Genomic DNA, 24720 nt, shown 5'->3' with positions numbered 1-24720 from the left:
GTAAGTAAGTAATAAATCTGATGCTATAAACAATGACAGGGCGCTTTTAGCCCTAATACACACAGAGCTTAGCAGAACCTCTCAGCACATAGCCATGTTTCTTTCTTTCTAGCTCTCCCTCCATCCCTTTGGCTCTCCTGTCTCCCCTTTAACACTATGTTGAAATGAATGGGGCACTCTGTTCCCTCCCCCCCTTGACAGTGTCTCCATTATTTCCAATTGGCGGTGGACAGGGGGGCGGGGCAGAGTGACCTATAAGTCTCGGTTGTGTCAAACTGTTAAAAGCACAGTAGTTTGGGTGCACCGTGCACCTTTTACAAATCAGAGGGGCAAGATGGAGAAAAAGAAAAAGACAGACAGTCAGACAGACAGACAGACAGAGAGAGAGAGAGACTGAAGTTGAACAGGATGCAAAAAAGAAACCTTTCCTCTTAGCTGTAAGTTATATGCCCGTGTGACAAAGACCAGTCCTCACACATCCACCCTCTCACTGTACGATAATTAAGGAAGACACATTTAGACACACACTCAAACACATCGGCAGTGTCTTTTTGGAGGCGTTCAAGGCTGTTACGCAACAAGCAGAAGGAAGATAGGCCACATTCCTGCTGCCTGGTAAAGTGAAAACAACCCAGACAGTAGGGGCTCTCACTCACACACGCACACTTTCTACCTCCCTCATTTCTCTCACTCTTTACACTATTCAGATTCCTTTATTTGAATCCCCAACTTCCTTGGACGTTGCTGCCCTTTCTCTTTCATGTCCCATCTTCCCCCACCCTCTTCTATCTGTCCCTCCGCTCCTTCTCTCCCTTTTCTCATTCTCTCCATTCCACCTGATATCTGGCTCAATCTCGTTCCACGGAGCCTGAAGGAATGACCTCATCTCCCTGCAATGTTCCTGAGAGCGAGAGGGAGGGAGGGAGGGAGAGAGAATAAAAAGAGCGAAAGTAGAAATCTGGGAGAAGAAATAAAAGGGAAGAAAGGGTTTCTGACAATATACGTGGAGAAGAAGATAAAAAAGAGAGAAACTTTGTCCATAAAAACGTAGAAAGAAAAGGTAAACCCTGTATTGTTCTTTTCTCTCCCTCCTCACACTGGTTGTCACTGCAGTCTAGTTTAGAGCCTCAGAACCCCCCCCCCCCCCCACGCGAACCTCCCTGCTGCCCTGCGATCTTAACACAGAGTTGGCACGACCCTGACATCTCTGGAACAGTGCTCTGGTATCTCCTAGACCCCCCCCCCCCCCCCCCATCCACACACACAGAAACGCATACCAACAGCCCTGGATATCATCAAACACATCAGTAACCACAACAACTTCCTGTTCCTGAAACCCATTTCCTGTCTGGGAAGGATCACTCCCTGCTCGCCTGTCAGAATGGCAACATAGACTGAGGGCAGGGTGAGGGAGGATGGGGGTTTGGCTTCACTAACAGTTATAAAACATCCTTAATGTTTATGCTCTGATAGCTGGATGGCATTAGCAATTAATAATGTTTATGAATATCAATTGTTGGTCTGTGAGTCTCCACTTAATAGTCCGGTGCTTGACTTGACCAGAAGGAGGGCTGAGAGGTGGGTGAACATGTGCCTGTACGTGTTCATGTGGTCTGGAATTAAGACGTGCGTGGGATGTGCTTCAATAATGGGAATCCCTGGAGTACATTGAATGATTGTTCTTAACGCGTACGGAAATGGGTGCCTCCAGATGTCTGAACTGTACTGTAACACGCACACACATGCAGGGTTAATCCTGCTCTGTCAGCACCCCACTATTACTGCAGAGTTGGGCCCCACACCCACGTGTGGTGGTTATTGTTCCGCCATCACACACACGCACGCGCGCGCACACACACACACACGATGCCCTAATACACATGCAACACGTTCCTCTTCATTTAGAACCATGTAGACTCCAGATTACAATGAAGCAAGCAGAGACACACAGTCAAACACATCCACAGGTTGTTCCTGTTATATCAAAATATATCTTTAAAAAAGTGTAAATGTCACAGATGCCAGTTGGCCAGCCTATGTTGTCTGCTCTTTCTGTAGTAAATGTTATAGTTGGGTATTTCCGTTGTGATTTCATATTGTTTGCTGTGATTATGGCATGGTATCATGTGTGTGCTGTTTGTATTCTGATGTGTGTGCGATGTAGTGTTTGGAGACAACAAGGATGGGGGGAGTGAACTCCCCAGCTGACAGTGACGCTGCCCATCACTCCTAATGACTTCTCCTAACTGATTGGTTGGCCACTAGCAGGGGCTCCTTTAAAAAAGGAGGTTGACTAAATGGAGGAGGTGAGTTTCATTCGAAAAGAACGGGGTTACGATCGGACGAAGGCTTCCCGCAACTCGAGGCCCAGGAGGAAGCGACCAGCTGGATTCCGCTGCCCGCAACTTGACCTCTGGGTCACAACCGCGGCTTGGTTGTCCGACAAACCCACTGCATCCAGAATCTAGGATACAGCTACGGATCAATTGCTGACGCCTAAAGGGGGCTCGCTCTACGCGTCGCAAGAGGTGGGCTACGGCGGAACGAAGCGGTATTATACGGAACCGGCGCCTAATAGAGTTGGCATAGCCTACGCAAAAGGACCACAACGAGAGACACCCCTCCGAGGTTTTTATAGGACAGAAAGACTACGTTTTTACTGTTGTACATTTTATCAGGTTGTATTTATTAAAGCCTATTTTTCTGTATCCCCTGTCTCTTGACTGGTGTGACTGTAGCCCAAGGATCAGAACCTGCATTTAACCGTGTCACCAGCGTGACATGAACACTAACTGGCTATTTACACTGTAGCCTGGAATCAGGTTACCCAACAACAACCAAACACAAAAGTCTCCAACTGGCCCTCCTGTGTATTGAGGTCATTGTTCCACCTATCACTGCTCAACCAACACAAACCCATGACTATCTGAGAGGTCTGAGAACCACGTCAATCACAGTGAAATGGCCCTGCCATGAGAGTGTACTCTGCAGTGGCACAGGAAGTAAGGCAGTACATGGCGGTGTCCAGGAGAGATGGCCAGGCGCAGGTCCAGCAGCTAATGCTCTGTGTTCAACGTTTGTTTTATGTTGCTTTCAACTCTGTCTGAGGTTTGTTTAACATTTGTACAGCTTTGTTTGATGTTTGCTTTAATGTCCCTGCTAACTAATGCATGCTAGAAAGTTAAGCCTTTCAGTTGGGCGTGTGTGCTTGCTTTGACTAAACAAGGTAATCTAAAGAGTAAGGCTAGAGAGTGATGGAAGTTGAAAGGCACATTGTAAAATACAGTTAGGTCCATAAATATTTGGACATTGACACAATTTTCATCATTTTGGCTCTGTATACCACCACAATGGATTTGAAATGAAACAATCAAGATGTGATTTAAGTGCAGACTTTCAGCTTTAATTTCAGGGTATTTACATCCAAATCAGGTGAACGGTGTAGGAATTACAATACATTTTATATGTGGCCCCCCCCTTTTTAAGGGACCAAAAGTAATTGGACAATTGGCTGCTCAGCTGTTCCATGGCCAGGTGTATGTTATTCCCTCATGGGAGTTCGTTATTTCATTGACAAGGAGCAGATAAAAGGTCTAGAGTTCATTTCAAGTATGGTATTTGTGTTTGGAATCTGTTGCTGTCAACTCTCAATATGAAGTCCAAAGAGCTGTCACCATCAGTGAAGCAAGCCATCGTTAGGCTGAAAAATCAAAACAAACCTATCAGAGAGATAGCAAAAACATTAGGTGTGGCCAAATCAACTGTTTGGTCCATTCTTAAAAAGAAAGAACGCACTGGTGAGCTCAGCAACACCAAAAGACCCGGAAGACCACGGAAAACAACTGTGGTGGATGACAGAAGAATTCTTTCCCTGGTGAAGAAAAACCCCTTCACAACAGTTGGCCAGATCAAGAACACTCTCCAGGAGGTAGGCGTATCTGTGTCAAAGTCAACAATTAAGAGAAGACTTCACCAGAGTAAATACAAAGGGTTCACCACAAGATGTAAACCATTGGTGAGTATCAAAAACAGGAAGACCAGATTAGAGTTTGCCAAAAAACATCTAAAAGACCCTGTACAGTTCTGGAACAACATCCTATGGACAGATGAGACCGAGATCAACTTGTACCAGAATGATGGGAAGAGAAGAGTATGGAGAAGGGAAGGAACTGCTCATGATCCAAAGCATACCACCTCATCAGTGAAGCATGGTGGAGGTAGTGTTATGGCGTGGGCATGTATGGCTGCCAATGGAACTGGTTCCCTTGTATTTATCGATGATGTGACTGCTGACAAAAGCAGTAGGATGAATTCTGAAGTGTTTCTGGCAATATTATCTGCTCAGATTCAGCCAAATGCTTCAGAACTCATAGGACGGCGCTTCACAGTGCAAATGGACAATGACCCGAAGTATACTGCGAAAGCAACCAAAGAGTTTTTTAAGGCAAAGAAGTGGAATGTTCTGCAATGGCCAAGTCAATCACCTGACCTAAATCCAATTGAGCATGCATTTCACTTGCTAAAGACAAAACTGAAGGGAAAATGCCCCAAGAACAAGCAGGAACTGAAGACAGTTGCAGTAGAGGCCTGGCAGAGCATCACCAGGGACGAAACCCAGCGTCTGGTGATGTCTATGGGTTCCAGACTTCAGGCTGTCATTGACTGCAAAGGATTTGCAACCAAGTATTAAAAGTGACAATTAGATTTATGATTATGTTAGTTTGTCCAATTATTTTTGGTCCCTTAAAAAGGGGGGGGCCACATATAAAATGTGTTGTAATTCCTACACCGTTCACCTGATTTGGATGTAAATATCCTGAAATTAAAGCTGAAAGTCTGTATTTAAAGCACATCTTGATTGTTTCATTTCAACTCCATTGTGGTGGTATACAGAGCCAAAATGATGAAAATTGTGTCAATGTCCAAATATTTATGGACCTAACTGTATACAAGGTGACAATAGTGAACTCTCAGTCATATCTTAATCTTCATCAAACACGCACACAACATCTGTTCCAAAATATGATTTGGCTTTTCCTAACATGATTTATAGAAGCATCTCTCCTTTGCCAGACAATTAAACAAGGTAGACCATTAAAAGCATGTCAGAACAACACTTCCTCTGCTTCGGGAAACCACAAGTCAAGTTTCACCACTGCCTGTGAAAACCTGACAAAATAATTTATTCACTGTATACACTTTCCAACTGAAAGCTCTCTCTCCAAAAGACACACACACACACACACACACACACATAAAATCAGCAAGACAGACTAAAATGGTCACAACCTATAACAACTGTCAATTAAACAAATGAGCTACACACAAACACACTTTATGCTCACAACTCATATGAACATGGTTATTGCAGGTGTCACTCACCACTCGAGGTTTGGTTCTCTGAGGTGCTGGGGTTGGGGACTCTTCACTGCTCTTCCTCTGGAGTTTGGGTTCCTTGGTCTCAGTCGGTGTAGTAGGAACCAAGGCCGATCCATCTGGTACCACTGCGGACCCATAGCTAGACCCAGACCCAGCACCAGATCCAGACACATGCCCAATTCCAGCTCCTGGCACAGGCTCAATTCCAGCACCAGTTCCTGGCCCAATCCCAGCACCAACACCATCCCTAGCACCAGGCCCAGCATTTTCCATCTCCCCCTCAGGAGCATTCAGAGTCAGAATGTATTGCTTGGTAACATCTTCCAGGGAAGGAGCCACCTCGCCTCCTGGCTTACCAAGTCCTGAGGGCTCTGGTGGGGGTAGAGGGGACGACGGGCCCCCTTGAGGTGTTCGCGGTCGCGGTGGCGGAGAGATGGGGATAAAGGTTGCTGGTTCACTGGCGTGTCGAACATGTTTGGATCTGGTTTTATGTTTAGGGGGTTGGAGAGGAGGGAGAGGAGGGATGCTGGCTGGGTCCAGATCCTGGTCCCTTTCTTGAGCTTCATTATCTATACATGGTTCTGACGGGTTCTGGACCTCTGAGGAGGTATGGCTAATCCGTGCCGGGCGTTTTTTGGAAGACCGCCGACCCATTCTGGGAGACAGGACTTCAGCTAGCTTGGGGTCAAACTTATATTGCTCTCCCTCCCCGCCTCCACCAACTTCATTACCATGGCAACTGGAGGGTAGCACACATTCTGATAGGGAACGAGGTTTCCTGCTTTCATTCTGATTTCCATAGTAATAATGATGGGATGGATGTCGCCGTTCTTCCCCCAACTCCCACAGCTCATCTCTCTGCTCGCTCAGGATTGGCTCACTACTGGAGGGTGGGATCTGGCCAAGCTGATCCAGCTCGCTGATTGGCTCATTGGGATGATGCTGTCCTTTAAACTCATGGTCAGTATAGGAGAGTAATGGGGCATCGCTGCGACGACTTGGGTCACTGAAGGACTTCTTCTTCGGTGCTTTCCCATTATTGTGCTCGTCTGTCATCAGTCGATCCATTGCTCCAGGTTCAGAGACTATACTCCTGATCACCCCACTGTAGTCACGAACACCACTGTCTTCACGGAGACAGTCATCTCGGAGACCACCATCGCTGCACACTGACAGGTCGCTGGCGGCACTGGCTGTACACTCCGACAAGTTGGCGGCTGAGGAGGATTCTGGGATGTTTCCTCCTCCGACTCCTCCTTTGGAGGAGAGCGAGAGAGAGCCAAGGAGGTTACTGTCCACGGAGGAGAAAGTGTTATTTCCTTCCTCCGACACAGAGCATCGCCGGTGAGGCATGGGGTCACTGAGGGAACGGTAAACGGTAGAATCGCTGTTAGCACTTGCTGACTCCCCGATGCTGCCATTACTGGAGTCAGAGCAAGTGTTGCCGGCTGACGAGAACTTTCGGCGACGGCGGATGGCACTGGGGGTGGGAGGAGTGTCCTGTGCTGTGGGCCCCTGGAATACACTGTTCCCTTCACTAGTGCTGTTGCAGCTAGTGATGGAGTTGGTACACTCTGTTGCAATGGTGTCACTCTCTACTCGAAGGGTAGGAAGAGGAGGAAGTGCGTTCTTGAAGCTAGAACATGACGGATCGTCCTGTTTTTCTCTTCCACCCTCATTTGCAGTCAAAATCTCCCCTTCTTGAAGAGCTGACTGCTTCCAGACTGTAAGAGGCTGACCTAGGACGTCTCTGGTTATTATTGACCCCAAATTAGCTCCAGATGCCCCCACAAATGACCGTTCGGCGTCACTTGGTCCCATTTCAGGTTCTGTGACGATACCCTCGTCTGTCAAACTGGATTCATGACCTGACAACTCATCCACAGACCTGTCATAGAACACGTTTTCCTCTGAGTCACCTTTCAGTAGGGCCCTCTCGACCTCCTTCATCTCTCCACCCCTTTTTCTTTCCATCTCTACGGAGAGGGGGGCAACGTCAGAATAAATATCACCCTCTCGGTCTCCTCTCTCTTCCTTTTTCACACATCCTCCCTCTTTCTTCCCCTCTTCTTTCCTTCTAAAACACTTATCTGCTTTGATCTCTCTCCCTAGCACATTGTCGTCTTCATCGTCGTCGTCTTCAAGAGCACTCATCTGACAGATGTCTCTAATGACCTGCCTGGCCTCCTGAACATACCTGTCCTGCAAGGGTGTGGGCATCACTTCCTCATACCCATAACCCCTTGCTCGTCCTACTCTGCAGTCTCCCCCATCACTCTCCACCTCTCTGTCAGACACAGAAACCCTCCCTCCACCGCTTTCCCCGTCCAGCTGCTGTTCTGACGAGCTCCTCTGGGCTGTTATGCTGGACGAATGTCGCCGATCCAAGGGCTTGTTGGAGTAGGTGAAGGATTTGGCCCGACGAAGTGTTGCGGTGAGGTCCTTCAGAGACGGCCGAAGTCCAGACGGAAGGGTTGCATGACCTCTTGACCCCATCCTGTATACCGAGGTTGACCCCTCAATCCCCCCTGTTCCCGCCCCTGACCGATCTGGCTTACGCACCCTGAGTTCTGATAGGTCGGTCTTCAGGAAGCTGAGTAGTGTCATGGTCTCTGAGGCAATATCTGGATTGGACATGGACATCCTGTTCCTGTCTTTTATTCCATCACCCCCTAACGACCGTCGCAAAACTCTAGTCTCCGCCTTAGCAACATCCCCTGTCACATCTCCATCCATCCAGTGGGAGGGGCTTACAGGGGGTACGATTTGGGGGCGTACCCTGAGGGGAGCACGGGAGAAGTTATCCCCATGTCCGAAGCTGGGTGACCGATACATTGTGAAGTTACCATGGTAGGTCTTACTCAGCATGGAGGAGGAGGCAGCAGTAGGGCTAGCTGAGGCTCTGCTAGCATTAGCTGCTCTGCTAGCATAGCTAGCCTGGTCCTCCTCCTTCAGAGTCTCAGTGCTTGAGTACCGGCTGCTGCAATGCGAACCACCAGGGCTGGCAATAAATGAGGAAATGTTCACCTTTGACACCCGTGACACCCCAGGTAGGCTTGCTACTGGTGATGATGTCACAGTGCCCTCTGTGCTAACGTAGTGGCGCCTGTTACCCTCGAGCCCCGCCCCCATCTTGTTGTACTCTGACTGGGCACCTGCTGGACGGGCTCTAGACCATTCGGGTTCTCTTCCCTGGTTACGGACGGTTCCAACAAATTCTCCTGCGGCGGTGATGTTCTGCTGATGGTGTCTCTCCAGATTCTCCATCATCACATGTGTTTGCTCGTCGCTGTCGCTATCATACAGTTCTCCATCATCTCGACTGCTCGCTGAGGTGGCCCCACTTGTCTTCTTTTTCTTCCTCAAAGAGCGCCGCCTCACCGCGTCTCGCCCGGGGGGTCCTAGAGAGGCTGGGCTGTCCTCCTCGCTGCCTGAAGACCTGCCCAGAGTCTTGCTCCCCCACCAGCCATTCTTACCACGAGAGAAGTAACCTCCGCCTCTTTCTGCTCCTCTAAACAAATGAGAGACACTCCTACCTCCTACTCTTCCCCCTCGGGGGTTCTGCTCCTCCTCCTCGTCGTCTCCTGAGCTGAACTTCCAGCGAGGGCTGGTGGCTGGCCTGGCGGAGGCCCTGTGAGAGCTGGTCTCTACTGTATCTGGAGAAGAAGGGGCAAGTGCTCTGGAAGAGCTATGTGAGGAATGTAAACTCTCCCTGGGCAGCCAGGCCCCCTGTCTCTCCCTCTGTCTCTCCCTTTGCTGCTGCTGCTGGGGAGAAGAGGAGGGAGGTGAGGGGTGGGCAGCGCGGGAGGAGAGGACTTGGCGCACCGAGCTGCTACTTGTAGGTATGATGGGGGCACTGGTGGAGGGGGCAGGAGGTTTGAGGTTAGGGTCAGAGGTCAAACTTGGCGTCCAGGTATCTCTCCCACTATCTCCCCCACTGTTTGGACTTTGGGCTCTTGCTATTTGTGACACCTGGGTCACGCTAAGAATGACTTTCTCAATGCTATTATCAGCTTCGAATTGTGCCTCAAACAAGCACAGCTGGTCAGGTTTTAAAGAAGAGTCAGTTCCCTGGTTTCTCCCATCTTCCCTCTCCTTGCCCTCTCTTTCCTCTCGATTGTCTCTGCGCTGTCTACTAATTGCACCGTGCCTGCCCCTCTCGGAGAAGGGAAGGCTCGTTTCTGTCGCAGAACTGTAGGGAGACTGTTTGTCACTCCTATCTGAAAGAGAGGCGCTTTCTTTAGAACTGGCGGATTGATTGTGCGCACCGACAGTTTTGAGGTCTACCGCGTCAGAAGTTGACCTGTGATGTTTTCTCAGCCTCTCCCCGAAAATTTCTCGAATCTTTGTAACACTGGGCCAGTTAGTTAGGTCAACATTAACTGGGAGATCTCCATGATGCGCCGTGTAATAACTCCTGTGTGATTTACAAGCTGGAGCCCCACTGGCAAAAACGTCTTCCGCAGCAACCAAAGTCGTATTAGAGTTATCAGAAAGAGAGACGCCGATTTGAGAATAATCTCTCTTACCAGATCCGCCGCCGTCTGTAGATTCCCGAGAACAAATCCATCTTTGGCCCTTCTCCGAATCCGATCCGGACACAGAGTCAGTCCCAGAATAAAACTTTTGCTCCTGGACTTTGTCAGTTTGAGACTCTGATAAATCTGCGTCTATGGCTGGTAAATGTCCACTGTGCTCATGAAATGATTTGCGAGCAGGAGAGACGTCTATCCTGCTACTTCTGACCCGCGGCAAGGTTGTGCTTCTCTTGTTCACTTCATTACCAGTTCTCGGGGCTCCGTGTGTCCTCCGAGCCGAGTTAGTGCTGCTGAATTTCTCTGAGAGCTGGCGAATGGAGGGAGAAATCGTGGAGAGAGGAGTGGAGCCTTTCTTTAGATCTGCGGTCGGGTGGCTGGCTGCAGAGATTTTGGAAACTTTTCTTGACACACTAACATTACGCGTCGCCGAGGGCTGCACATTCTCGGCTGCAGACTCTACCGTAGATGGAGGGGGAAGGGCGACGCGAGCCTCCAAATCCTTTGATTTGTTTTGTTGACCTTCCAGACTTTTGTTGGCGCTCCAACATTCTAACTTTTTAAAAGAGACGCTTCGATACACATTCTTCCTCTCCTTTTCTCTTTCTGCCATTGTTCATGTCCTTCTGGTATTAGTTTCTCCGCACCTTTATGTCATTGATAATACATATTTGCGGTGTATTGTCTATCCCCACTGAAAACTACCACATTATACTTTCTGGCAGGGGTTTTATAAAGACTAAAATAGACTTGCTCGTCTTGGTTTTAATCTAGACGACTGAATTAAAGAGTAACTGGGCAAGAGAGCAGCTCTGCATTCTGACCTTACAGCATGTTGTCCTCTGCCGAATAGCATCCATGCACGGAGAAAAACGCTACAAGTTTGCTCAAACTTTTCCACTTCAACTTGTTCAACTACACAGACCTTCCATCGACATCCCCACATTCCAAACGTTTTCCCATTTTCTGTCCACGCGCTCGGCCCTATAGGCATCCTTCTCTGTATTCCCCGACTGTTTTCTGTATTCCTTATTTTGACATAATTTAGTTTTCCGTGATTTATGTTTTTACATGCTAATGCGTGAGATAGGGCAGGGGTGGGCGGGACTTCGAGGGGTACAAGGGTTGTCATAGCCCCTCGGGAATAGAAAGGAAAAGCGTTTCCTTTTTGATGGGAGAACTGAGATATTGCAGAGAAACTGGAGATAATTATAGCCCAGGACCGTGTAACCGGCAGAAGGCAAGGGATTTGTTTAAAAGCCCACACTCCTCTCATGACTATATTGCTTAAGATTTGAGGGAGGTTTCACAGTTTCTGAAGTGATAATAAGAGATGGTTTTGTTGGTCTGTCGTTAATTTAAAGTATGTGTCATCATACATTAAGTTTTCACTCAAGCACAATGACCCCTTTGTCGTTTTTCCCATGACTGTCTGGTTAAGTTGCTCTTTGTCCCTCGGATCTGACGCTGCAATGGAATGCCGACTGGAGCGCGCTCTTTTGGCCTGTCCGCGGCGGTGCAAATGAGGCTGACGTGCGCGTCTGGTCTCGGACCTAATTTTCTATTCTGAAACTTATCAAATCACAATATCCAATACAGTGCTTATTATTGTTAATGTTATACAATAACAAAGTCCCTCATTGAAGTTCCATCTTTATTCATTGTGAGTAGTTCAGTATTATCTCACAGACAGTGCGCTGATTAGCTGGGCTATCAGACAAAGTTATAGTTGTGGACTAAAAAGTTTACTTTTGGTAAAAATATACTTTGAATTCATATATCAATCAAAAAAACAATATAGTACTATTAATATATTACAGTTTTTTTTTCAAATGCTTACACACATTTTTTTTTACTTGAATATATTAGTTTTTTTTCAAAACTGAACAAACAAATCCAACAACTGCAAAATGAAGCACTGCATTCAAAATATCACAAACACGTCTCAAAAGCAAACATTTGTCTCATGTTGCAAACACTTTTACCATTATATTACATTTTTGGATATATCAGTCAGGTGGCTGAGCGGTTAGGGAAGCGGGCTAGTAATCTGAAGGATGCCAGTTCGATTCCCGGCCATGTCAATTGACGTTGTGTCCTTGGGCAAGGCACTTCACCCTACTTGCCTCGGGGAGATTGTCCCTGTACTTACTGTAAGTCGCTCTGGATAAGAGCGTCTGCTAAATGACTAAATCATATACACACAGTTATTCAAAACCTAAAGCTTGTCTTTCATGAGCTCCTATGTACATTTCTGTACAAGGTTGAAATGGCAGAGATGATGAAAAATTCAGGACAGAAACCAAACCTAATTTTGAAAAAGGTGATTACAGAATGGTGTGTGGGTGAGCCATGAACTGTAGCATACAGTAATATATACAATTTTCTACAATATTGTCAGAATGTCTTCTTACAGTCACTGTACTGTTGCACAGTATGATACAGTAATACACCAGACTGTGACCAATAATGCAGTGCACTGCAGGCAATGGATGCATGGGTGCTAAAATATGTTTGTGTATAGTATACCATGTGTTGTGCTGAAACAGCTATTATGTGTACATTAGAATGTGTACATTACAGTAGATTGTTACATACCTGTTATTATTTCTACAGTAAAGGTTCAAATTATACCCACCACTCAATCGACTCAAATTAGACTATTTATAGTCCTATTCTAAAGCCATGATTGGTTGTGTTTGAAAAAGGAAATCAGGATGCTTCCTGTTAGAATGTTGTGTGTTACGTGGATAATTGTGTGTTGTGTTTTGCAAAAAGTGTTTTATGAAATTGAAAACTGAGTCAAAGGCCAAAATGTGCATATGGTTTTGCAGATTTGAGGAGTGGTTCCGGTGTTTGAGTGTCAGGTTTCAGAAATTGTGTGAAAAGTAAGGAATTTGTGTTTAAGCATTTGAAAAAACTGTAACCCAAAACAATTCTAACCCCAAAACAATACAACACTACAGCATATTATAAAAATGAACTTTAATACTGACACTGAAACACAAATCTTCCTCATCTTAATATACATAGACAGCTTCAAATCAGGTATCACACACACGTTACATTCCAAACAGAGTTGTGAACAAAGACTCACATTATCACACACACTTGACCAAAACAAACCAATAAATATCAGTACTAGGTTATATTCAGTTGATGATGTGTGCAAAGACACAGATAGTTTTGCTCCACATAGTTTTTTCAGTACACCAAACAAAATGAGATTCTTAGCCATTAAATTACATCACAAACATGATGGCCAAATTTGGCCAAATTGCCTAAGCTATTAAAATGACCAAATTACAAGATAAAAAGAACACAAATTGATTCAAGTGTTAACGACAAGCCAACATTTGACAATGTCAGTGAGCAATTCCAGAGTACAGCAGCAGGTCCTAATGTAGACATGCCTATCCTAGGACGTCATAGTGCTTACAATAGCAAGGTGAAGATCCCTTTTAACGGGAAGGTTACACATGGGAAGTACATCAAACCACAGTTCCATCCATACAACTTCCATCCACACAAACGCTGTTAAATCAATGGAACTGCTGCCTCCAAATCACATTCCCTCTAACTATTCACTCAGTGCAGTCACTGACCTAGCTTGACTGTGGAAATGAACACACACCATGGAATCTAAATTATAATCTAATCTTCTCTCCTTTTTTTCAATCTTTGAGAACATCACACAGAGGAAAGACCTACTGGAACAGGGCTTTGTGAATGAGTGCAGGCGTTTCAGTGCAACAAATAAGTAAGACACATACACCACTATGTGGTGAAATTAGTGAACAGCAGGTCGTGCAACCGAAAGAAACATTTCAACCGAGAAATCTAAGTACTTCATGCATTTTAGCATGGCCACAAGTGTAATACAGCTGCTTGTGCAGTTACAAGCACACACACACACACACCACAGCATGTACAGTTCTCGGGACCCAAACAGCAACCATTTTCACGAAACTCTCCTCCCTCTTGTCTCTCTCCATGCTCGGCTACTCCTACACTGAGGACATTGTTGGAGGGTGAGTATGCGTCTCCTGTTGCTCTTTGCTTCACAAGGAGAAAGCAGGACATTTCCAGAGTGTCTCCAGGCGACAAGCTTCTGGGATCTACCTTGCAGGTTCTCCAAGGGGGTCGGTCTCACACCTGGGTTCCCTTGGTCCTGTGCGAGGTGACCTTGAGCACCAGCTTCCTGGTGCTCTTGCGGAAGCGAGGCTGGGTGAAGTAGAACAGGATGGGGTCTAGAACACTGTTCATGCTGGCGAAGGGCCGGGTGCACTTGTAGACGATGGAGAACAGGTTCCTCGTGTGGCAGGGAGCCCCCGGCAGGGTGCGCACCAGCAGATACATGGTCTTGGTGACGTGAAAGGGCAGGAAGCTGATGGCGAACACTGCCACCACCACCACGATCATCCGCACCGCCCTGTCGCGTTTCGCCCCGGCCGCCACGGAAACGTCCCCGCAGGTTGCCGGCCGGCACAAGATGCAGGCCATGCGGCAGTAGCATGCCACCACGGCTGTGAAAGGCAAGAGGAAGCCCAGGCAGGTGAGTGCCATCCCGTAGGGGTAGTAACTGGATGAGCGGTCTGGCGGGCTCATGTCGTAGCAGACCGTGCGGTTGCGCTGCTTTCCTGTGGCGGCGAAGTGCAAGGTGGGGGCACAGAGGACGGCGACGACCAGCCACACGGCCAGGCACACCCTCCAGGCCAGCCTGCGGCCACCCTGCTTATGCCAGCTGGCCAGGGGGTGGCAGATGCCCAGGTAGCGCTGTAAGCTGATGCAGGTCAGGAACAAGATACTGCCATGGAGGTTACTGGGAGAGAGGAAGGAGAAAGCAAACCCTCTCTAGATTAGTGGTTCTGAACCCTGGTTCAGTCAAGACACTCACGTGATTGATTTCGCCATTTATTCATACACCTGACAAATGGTTTTACATTGGCGGAATGGATGTACATGGGGAAGCGCTCCCTGCCTTCACTGCAGCATGCATGACGTGAGGCGGGGAGCAACGAGTTAAATCCCCCAAACACCGACACTCAGCCAGTCTATACTATGTGTAGAGCGGAGCGTCGCTCCTCCTGAGACCACATGACATCCCACTATTTACTAGTGACAAAAACAAGATGTTTCTGGATGCCCAGGTCATGCTATCCTTAATCGACGATGCGCGTGCATGCATGGTGTGACTTTATAGCGCCACCTATCGAGCTTAGGCTGTGGCCTGAGAACACAGCGATGGGTGATATGACGCGCGCTGCCCAAGTGCCATGCCTGAACCTGTTCGCTCATTCCTCAAGGACTCCCTGTCCTGCGTGTTTGAGATGTTTCCCATCTCCCATGAACCTTATTCAAATGAATGGGTCTTTATCTAGTTCAGCAGAAACCTGATAATGACCCATTCCTCTGAATCAGGTGTGTTGCACAGGGAAACATCTAAAACATGGAGGACAGGGTGTCCCTGAGGACCAGGATTGAGAACCACTGCTCCAGATGATACACTTGCTTTTTAAACGATGATCTGCATTTCACGCTGAGACGACATCACCAATCGCAAACCAGCGATGTTAATGTTGTTTTTTCTCGAAGCAATGTGCAGCACTTTTACTGTACCTGTAGAACTGAAACCTGACCAGTTTGCAGGCCAGTTCCCCAAAGGGCCAGTAATCGTGGCTGGCGTAGTTGTAGATGAGCAGAGGAAGTGACAGCACATACAGGAAGTCCGCCGTGGCCAGGTTGAGCATGTAGATGTTGCTGCGGCTCAGGTTGGTTCTCGTCCTGGAGATCTTCAGCATGACCACGGCGTTCAACGGCAGGCCGACCAGGAAGACCGCGGTGTAGACTGCAGGGAGCAGGATGCGTTTGAAGTCCTCCTTGTAGGTACATCGTGGGTGGATGGGCCTTGTGGCGTTGTAAACGTCGTCCTGTTCATAAGTCTCGGATAGGTAGAGGTCCTCGTCGGAGTACAGTTCCGATGAAAAGGTTTGGGTAGAGAACGTTCCTGTGGGGAACACCTCTAAGGGAAACAGCTGCATGGTGCCGGCTTCACATTCTGAAAGAAAGAGGGAATCACAATATGACCCATCAAAGCTGTTTACCAACACGGCCCAGTCAGCCTTGAGCTTTGTCAATCTCTCCTCTTATCCCCAAACCCGTGTTCTCCACCAGAGGGGGTCGGAGAGCCTGGTTCTCCGACGCAGAACCTCTCCCCAGCGTGACAGCCTGGTCTGAGGCAAGATTTATGTCTACAGTTACAGCCCACTCAGTCTGAAAGACAGTTGCACCACCACAATCAGATGACTCCACGTTTCTCTGTTCATCCCCCAAAATCCACATCCCTATGATGGATGCTCATGTCTGCCCTTTTGGCTGTACGTAGGCGAGCGCAACAAAAACCTAATCTGATCCTAGGTTACGACTGGATTATCATATTATGGGTGATTCATGAGATTACACAAGACTGATTTACGTGTTTCTGACTGTTGAGTTATTATACATCCTACTCTCTTGAACTGTGATGCAACACTTTCACTCTCACTTTCACTTTCACCCTTCCATTGAATTTCTTTTTCTATTTTCAGGCGAATGATTGTGTTTGCCGAACATTCGGTGCGTGTCTAAATGTAAGATGTCAAACAGGCTTGGGCCCAGTGGTACAGTATTTCTGTTGGGGGACATAGGACTGGTCTGCTGTAAGGCTTACACTGTGTCCTGTGTGGGGCTGTAGGTACTGGTATGTCCCTCTTAGATGAGTCTCAGCAGCAGTAGAACAGTCTGTTTCACACTGGTTGACTCCATGTCTGTAGCAAAGCCACGTGTCTCCAGCTTTCTGGTCCACAGTCGACCACCCAGAGAGCCATGACTGAGTGCTCCTGCCTACCCTGTGTGCATGGTGTGTGTGTGTGCGCGTGCGTGCGTGTGCATGTGGTGTAACCGTATGTATTTGGACAGTTTTAATCAGCACTCTGCAGAGCTCTTAGGCTTTTAGGTGAAGTGTTTGTTCAAAGTATATCATTGATCAGTTGCTTACCCCTCGAGTGTGTGCGCAAGACGGAGCACATCCAATAAAGCTTTATAGTGCTGAAACGTGTGTGTGTATGTGTGTGTGTGCTAATCATAGGGGCCAGCCCAGTCCTTCTCCCCCTCACGTGTATTCCCTCCTGCCAAGTTGAAGACCAAGTATTTGTCTATAAATAATTCTGAAATATGACCTCAACCCAAAAAAGGGGTCGAACATAGAAGAGTCTACTCAGGTGGGTTACATCCAACTACCATACCTCTCTCTAATCTCTCTCACACACACAAAAGAAGAATGCACAAATGCAAAGAAAACACACAACCAAGTTGTTTGCTTTTGCGTCCAGACAGCACTGCCATAGGGTTATGAAGAGCCACTTAATGGCTAAGGAAACAAGCGCAATTATAGTCTAATTAGCTGCCCTCCCCCTTTTCTCTCCCCTCCTACCCCCTTTTCTCCCCCTCATCCAAGCAGTGACCAATGCTTTGAATGATTAAAAAGGATTGATCAATAAATCAACTGCTCAGACAGGTCGTCAACCATCTCAGGGTGTACAAAGCCACTAAACGTCCCTACAGGGGCGGTGTATGTGCACCCCTCTTCCCTTGGTATGGTCACACAATCCAGGGCCTCTGGCCTGATCTGGACCCAGGGCCAGCATTGTCATGGTTTTGCAGTGGCGCAGGAAACGAATGTGGAACGCCCATCAATAAACTAGTTTAGGCCTACAGATACTGATCCAAGGAACACAGAGCGGATGACTCCTGTGGCATTTACTGAGTTTTCCCAAAGTATGGAAGTCGACAGCAGGTAGTAGCCATACCGCCAGGGTCAGGGTCAGGCCTCCTTCCCAATACAGGATTAGCCTAACTTATAGACTCGCAGAAAATGCACTCACAAAACCACCACTCAAGCACAAAACCGCTCTCTCTTAACCCCACAATCCTGCTCCGTCTCTCATTCATGTCCGTGTAACAGACGTGGTCTTGCAAGCTCCGTCAGAGGTATCGGGCAAATCGTCCCGCACTGGGTTCGAACTTACCACCTCTGGCTTCCCAAGCGCCACCACTACCAACTACGCCAACGAAAAGCTAGCTATTCGTTGATGCGGGTGGCCTGTTACATACCTGAGGAGTGAGTTTCACCGATACACATCGGCTACATCCACATGCCGAGGAAATGTTCTCTATTTCTTTCACACACTGAAAGGCAGTCACAACGAAGTTATAAGACATTTGCTCCCATCCACGTTAACAACAACGTGTATTCATATTCAAAAAGAAAAGACTTGCAAGGTAACATCAAATTAAATAAGGGAGTTAGGTGGCTGCGCGGTTAGGGAATCGGGCTAGTGATCTGAAGGTTGCCAGTTCGATTCCTGGCCGTGCGAAATGACGTTGTGTCCTTGGGCAAGGCACTTCACCCTACTTGCCTCGGGGGAATGTCCCTGTACTTACTGTAAGTCGCTCTGGATATGTAAATAACAATAACACAATGGTGTCTTGCACATGGCAAAGGCCATTGCCAATTAAGAAATTAAATGTCTCATGGAACAATTTGTAATCTGCCCATTGAAATTCAGCCACATGATTGTGTGGAATAAGTGGTCAAGAACAGGCCCAATTTCATTCTTTTTCAGCTATTTTGAGCTGATGTTCACACACATAATAATGAGCATGCAGAAGGAAATATTGTGTAAGTTTGCCTAGCCTAATTCCCCTTCTTATCATCACATGAGTCGATTACAAAGAAGAAGCAACCACGGACAGAAAACAATCATTCAAGGGGTGTGACAGTTATACACCGACTGGGATGCGGACTAACTGTAATACTCTTACCTCCAACTACTGCAGGAAAATATCAAGTTCATGACCGGTGTAAACAAAGAAGGCGAAGGTGTTTGTTTCTGGGCTTCGGCAGTGTGCGGCTCTAGTAACCCGGTCAACAAAGTTTCGAAGGTGATGAGAAGTAAGTTATCCAGTATCAGCCATCACACAACATTATATTTTTAAAGCAAAGTAGAAGCAAAACTCGATTCGCTAAAGACGCCTTTCTCGCACCTCCAAGCAACATCTACTTCTCAGCACTCAGGACTCCGATCGTGCAGTGTTTCTTGTGAATCGTGCACGCGCATAGGACGGACGCGCGCCCCCGACTCTTTCATCATCAGAGACTCGGCTGGCGCGCTTCTTCTTAGCGCTGTGCTTTGAATGATTAAAAAGGATTGATCAATAAATCAACTGCTCAGACAGGTCGTCAACCATCTCAGGGTGTACAAAGCCACTAAACGTCCCTACAGGGGCGGTGTATGTGCACCCCTCTTCCCTTGGTATGGTCACACAATCCAGGGCCTCTGGCCTGATCTGGACCCAGGGCCAGCATTGTCATGGTTTCGCAGTGGCGCAGGAAACGAATGTGGAACGCCCATCAAAAAACTAGTTTAGGCCTACAGATACTGATCCAAGGAACACAGAGCGGATGACTCCTGTGGCAACGTAATATTATGATGGATGACTCCGTCAGCTCTTTTCGATCAGATAACTTTTATGCAGTAGGACAATATTGCTGCTTGCCACCTGTTAGTGACGCGGTGTCGTTTGACTTGTTTTATAGATTTAGGGCTACTGTTTAGCCATACTCAAAAGAAGTTAAGTTAGGTCTGTGTTAAGGTTTAATGGACTGGCCTATCATTTTCTGGGGCGTATTATGTCTTTTTTGTGTGGTAGAAAACATATGTAACTAGAGAGGGTACAATTTCTGGGGAAATTGTAGGGTGTGCTTGCTTGCGTCGGTTGCACAGGGGTCCGTTTTTGAATGACATTTTTACAACTGACATTTCTGTATATTTTATATAAAAATGCATACAATTATTTATAAAGATTACATAGATTTTAAAGCATTTTTTTTTGCTGCTCATTTACAACTGAAAATACGAGTGAAGTGTAGAATGAAATAGATGTCTTCTCATTTCCCCTGCAAGAGGCAGCCTCATCGTTGAATCAAAACGAATACATTTGGCAGACCGGTGTAAAAATTGACCTAATCTCTATGACTTAAACGTCCTTTTAAGTTTTTCCCTTCTCGTGATATTTTAAGGAATTTAGCCTACTCATATTGCATTCATGAATAAAGAACCCCCTTTGAAGATTATTGTACGACGTTACCGGCAGTAGAAGATGGAATCGCGATTCAAACAGTACCAACGGAAATAAGCTTGACATTTATTTAGTGGAAAATCGCTTTCATAAAAATCTCACTGGTAGCGATCATTGTCAGTAACAACGCCAAGTGCGATAGCCCTGTGTGGAGAAGCTGCCCCGGTAAATTGTACTACTACGGTACAGTACTAGACTACTGCTGTGTTCGTCTTGGTAGCGATTGCGTTGGTTGAATTTGATTCAACGTTCCGTTGTACGGTTTAGGCTGAAATTAATTATTTTCATGAACAGATTGACAAAGTTTAGGCTGTGGCAATGAAGTTAAGGTTAGTAGTTAGATAGATTTTTGATTTAAGTAAGGGGAGTGCCGAACATGTTCTGTCGCCGTTTGACTTCCTACAGCTGTGTACTGTAGATGTTTTTGTAGTGTCTCGCGTAGGCTACAGCGTTTCAGTGAGCAACACTGGTTTGAAACCACAGGTAATGATAATTTCACCCACAAATCGTTTACTTGTAATGTAATGTCATAATAAATCCTACAACGAAAATGTATTTGTGAGGAATGTTTATTTTAACGATTGAAAACAGATGCATCATAGACCACTGTAGTATGTGTTGCCCGGGCAACAGAGGCTAATGTCATGATGCTAATACTTCAGTGACATAGTAGACTACTGTTTCCGAAAGTAGATGTACTTCCTTCATAAAATCAGCTTATATTGTACATTACACGTCACAATTGTGTGTCATATCACAAAGTAAAATTAGTAAATAGTTATCACCCTGGCCTCTTTGCTTGTGGCGTTTCTGCAGCTGCCTTGCAGTAAAGCAGTTAGCTTAGCTATCTCCCAGAAGTTAACAAGCTGCTAAACTAATGTTCTGCTAGAGGTAGTCACGCGAGTTTTCGTGACGTTAGTGACGTAAGTAGCGTCATTGACTGTGGCTAGCAAGTTAGCCACCGTTAGCTTCACTTTTCGCCACAAAAACTTAATTTCCACTTAAACCATGCAACGGAACGTAAATCCCAATAGAAGCAACTCAATCGCTACCAAGACGAAACTTTTGACACCTAGGTTGTCTATGTAGGCCAAATATTGACTGAGTTTTAGGGGGGAAAAAAGAATAATAAAAAGAATAATATATATGTGAGAGAACAAATGTTGTGCCCTTGCCGAAGGCAAAGCACACCCAATTAGGCTATATCTTATGGAAGCAAATTGTTACCAAAATTCAAATGAAAATGCATTTCCAGAAATGCATTTGCATTTTAAGAATGTGGCTGCATTATTTGACTCATAAATGAAATTAGTAATCAATCATGCTATTTGCATTTAAATTTTCTTCTTCAAGAGTGCTCAATCTTTCACTTAATTAAAATGAAAAAGAAATAGACATTTGAGATTTAATTTTCAAAACATGCCCCAGCAAATAGATACCAAAATTCAATTTGAAATGTAAAATCTGAAAATTAAAATGCATTTCCAGAAATGCATTTTCATTTTAAGAACGTGGCTGCAAAATCGTGACCACAATTCAAATTCAAATGCATTTCCAGAAATGCATTTTCATTTTCAAGAACGTGGCTGCAAAATCGTGACCACAATTCAAATTCAAATGCATTTCCAGAAATGCATTTTCATTTTAAGAACGTGGCTGCAAAATCGTGACCACAATTCAAATTCAAATGCATTTCCAGAAATGCATTTTCATTTTCAAGAACGTGGCTGCAAAATCGTGACCACAATTCAAATTCAAATGCTTTTCCAGAAATGCATTTTCATTTTAAGAACGTGGCTGCAAAATCGTGACCACAATTCAAATTCAAATGCATTTCCAGAAATGCATTTTCATTTTAAGAACGTGGCTGTAAAATCGTGACCACAATTCAAATTCAAATGCATTTGCAGAAATGCAAAATGAACGAAAAAGCATTCTGAGCGGCGCAGCAGAGTGACGTCAGTAGCCGCTCTTCTTCAGCTCCCTGCTGACCGAGCTACCCATCTTGTTCGGTAGGGAGCGGTGTGCACATCTGCATTGCATTACATTGCAAATGTGCCGAGAAATTGATTGAATTGCCGGGTCTTTAGAGGACGCATCACAGACTGAGCAACTTGATGTCAAACAATGAATAAAACAGTGGCAGAGCTACTATTAATGTGTAAATCTGTGACGGCAGAGTATGCAGCCAAGCTCTCCATGACTTGTTCTACTCGGTCACGGGCATCAGACTCAGATATATTATTAGATTCTACCTGTTCAGCTAATTCTAACAGTGTTTGCACAATTTGAGGGAGCGCCATGGTCTGTGATGCGTCCTCTAAAGCAGCGGTCCCCAACCTTTTTTTCGTCACGGACCGCTTTCATGTAAGACATATTTTCACGGACCGGCAGAACGGACTGGGAGGAAAGATAGGCCCTGGACAGCTGCGCTGCTAATGCATGTACATTCTGGGTTTGATGTGATCCTAGTTAGTGACTTCCACACCTAGTTTAGCTGATTTAAGCGAAAAATAGTTTTTGGAGTTTTATGTAAAATAAACAGCCGTTTTTTCAATTGACCCATTTTTAAGTTTCTTAGCCTGGTTTTCCATCGTTATATTGTTACTAGCTAGCTTTCGATGTGTCAGTCCCACTGTTGTGTGTGACTATAAGCTACTACAGTGACACCCGAAGTGCGTTCCTTATATCCAGTTCAGGCCTATTCCAAAATGTTGTTTGATTGCTGTCACGGCAGAAAATCCCGCTTGATGTTGGAAATGGAAGCAGGGTTTTCAGTGCTTTAGTGGCGATCTCAGGATAGCCTTCATCCAAAACACCGATAGAGTTGTTGTCTCAAACATGCTTCATTGAGTGGTAACTATCACTTGTCATGTGTCAAGAGTAAGAGACGCGCATGATACCGTTCAATAAAGCCCACAAACTTGCTAAAAAATGAGTAAACACACGTCTTTGCAGAGCTTTTTTGCTCAGGGGAAAAGGCCCGCGGAGAAGGAGAGAATCAGGTCATTTTTCAGAATAAAACCTCTTTCAGACTCTGATAATCAATTAAAAGGAAATAATGTTATTAATTCTTTTTTGTGCGGCCCGGTACGAAATGACTCACGGACCGGTACCGGTCCGCGGACCGGTGGGCACCGGTTGGGGAACGCTGCTCTAAAGACCCGGCAATTCAATCAATTTCCCGGCACATTTGAATTTGAATTGTGGTCACGATTTTGCAGCCACGTTCTTGAAAATGAAAATGCATTTCTGGAAATGCATTTGAATTTGAATTGTGGTCACGATTTTGCAGCCACGTTCTTAAAATGAAAATGCATTTCTGGAAATGCATTTTAATTTTCAAATTTTACATTTCAAATTGAATTTTGGTATCTATTTGCTGGGGCATGTTTTGAAAATTAAATCTCAAATGTCTATTTCTTTTTCATTTTAATTAAGTGAAAGATTGAGCACTCTTGAAGAAGAAAATTAAAATGCAAATAGGATGATTGATTACTAATTTCATTTATGAGTCAAATAATGCAGCCACATTCTTAAAATGCAAATGCATTTCTGGAAATGCATTTTCATTTGAATTTTGGTAACAATTTGCTTCCATAATATCTACAGAGGTGGTTCATTCACATACAATGACGATTGCCTGACCGTCAGATCGATGACTTGGATTAAGCTGAAACATTTTTTGATGCAAGAAAAGCAACCGAAAAAAAAGCTACCCAAAATGCAACCGTTCCAAGTCGATGCTTAATTTTAACCAGGAAAGAATGTGTGAGTCATGGTTTTGTATGTGTGCCAAAGGACTTTTGATTGACTGTGACTGTAGGTCATAACTTCGGGCAAGTGTGTATGAGATTCCAGCATTGTAGAATTTCAGTTTGAAATCTTTTCAGGGGCAAGTTGAAACACACCCCTAAATGTGGGTGTTTCTGTGAGGTGATGACTTTGCTGGATTGTTGTAAATGTGGGTAGATGTGCTATAGGGAAAATTGTACACAAATTCCCTATAGCACACCATTAGATGTTCTCCCCATTAGACACACATAGACACAAACAAACACACACACACAGTAAACGGAAGCTCTTAGAGTAATCAGCCTAAGAAATCAACTTAATAAAGTGGGTGTATCTAACAGAGAAATTAAATGATGAGTTGTGAGAGCAGTTCTCCATTGATTGGCACTGTATGTGAGTGTTTTGTGTATGTGTATGTGTTGAAAGGATGTAACACAGTTATGGAGTATGTGTCAGGCAGTATGAAAACAAGAAGTGTGAACTGGGAAGTAAGAATATGACATATTTCAAGGCTTTCGATGTGCAACAAGAAAAAGTAGTCAACCATTAAATGACCTAAGTGGATTTATTTCAATTCAAGACCTGTGTGAGTAATTTCTGTGTAGACATTTTGCACGATCTGTTTGAGCCCATTCTTTTTCTAAAGAAAATGGAGCTGCTAACTAGAGGATATGAGAGTGTGTACATGTGCCGTGTGTGTGTATGAGAGAGAGAGAGAGAGAGAGAAGGAGAGAGAGAGAAGGAGAGAGAGAGAGAAAAGGGTGAGAGAGAGAGTTGAGAGAGCGAGCAGAGAGGAAGTGGGATGGGAAACAAGTAGGGAGGAGAGAAAGAG

At 45.6% G+C, this 24720-nt stretch overlaps 2 protein-coding genes across 2 annotated transcripts in view; both read right to left on the bottom strand.

Annotated features, from left to right (window-relative positions):
* The window catches only part of LOC134028622 (rho guanine nucleotide exchange factor 17-like), a 37135-nt gene extending 26174 nt beyond the window's left edge, over nt 1-10961 (bottom strand). Inside the window, exon 1 of the mRNA XM_062472261.1 lies at nt 5383-10961. Coding sequence (XP_062328245.1) covers nt 5383-10527 — 5145 coding nt within the window. The 5' untranslated portion in view covers nt 10528-10961. The remainder of the gene's footprint in view (nt 1-5382) is intronic.
* Nucleotides 10962-12882: 1921 nt separating this feature from the next.
* LOC134029297 (P2Y purinoceptor 3) lies at nt 12883-19057 on the bottom strand. The gene is made up of 3 exons (XM_062473379.1): nt 18777-19057; nt 15534-15972; nt 12883-14736 (listed from the first exon to the last, which is right to left on the bottom strand). Exons 2-3 carry the CDS (start codon nt 15953-15955, stop codon nt 14064-14066), a joined length of 1095 nt encoding a protein of 364 aa, XP_062329363.1. The 5' UTR covers nt 15956-15972; nt 18777-19057; the 3' UTR covers nt 12883-14063.
* Between the last annotated feature and the right edge of the window lie 5663 nt (nt 19058-24720).

The sequence above is a fragment of the Osmerus eperlanus genome, chromosome 11 (genome assembly GCF_963692335.1).
Source record: "Osmerus eperlanus chromosome 11, fOsmEpe2.1, whole genome shotgun sequence".
Lineage (NCBI taxonomy): Eukaryota > Metazoa > Chordata > Actinopteri > Osmeriformes > Osmeridae > Osmerus > Osmerus eperlanus.
The sequence above is the reverse complement of the archived record's forward strand: the minus strand, read 5'-3'. Positions and strand labels throughout refer to the sequence as shown.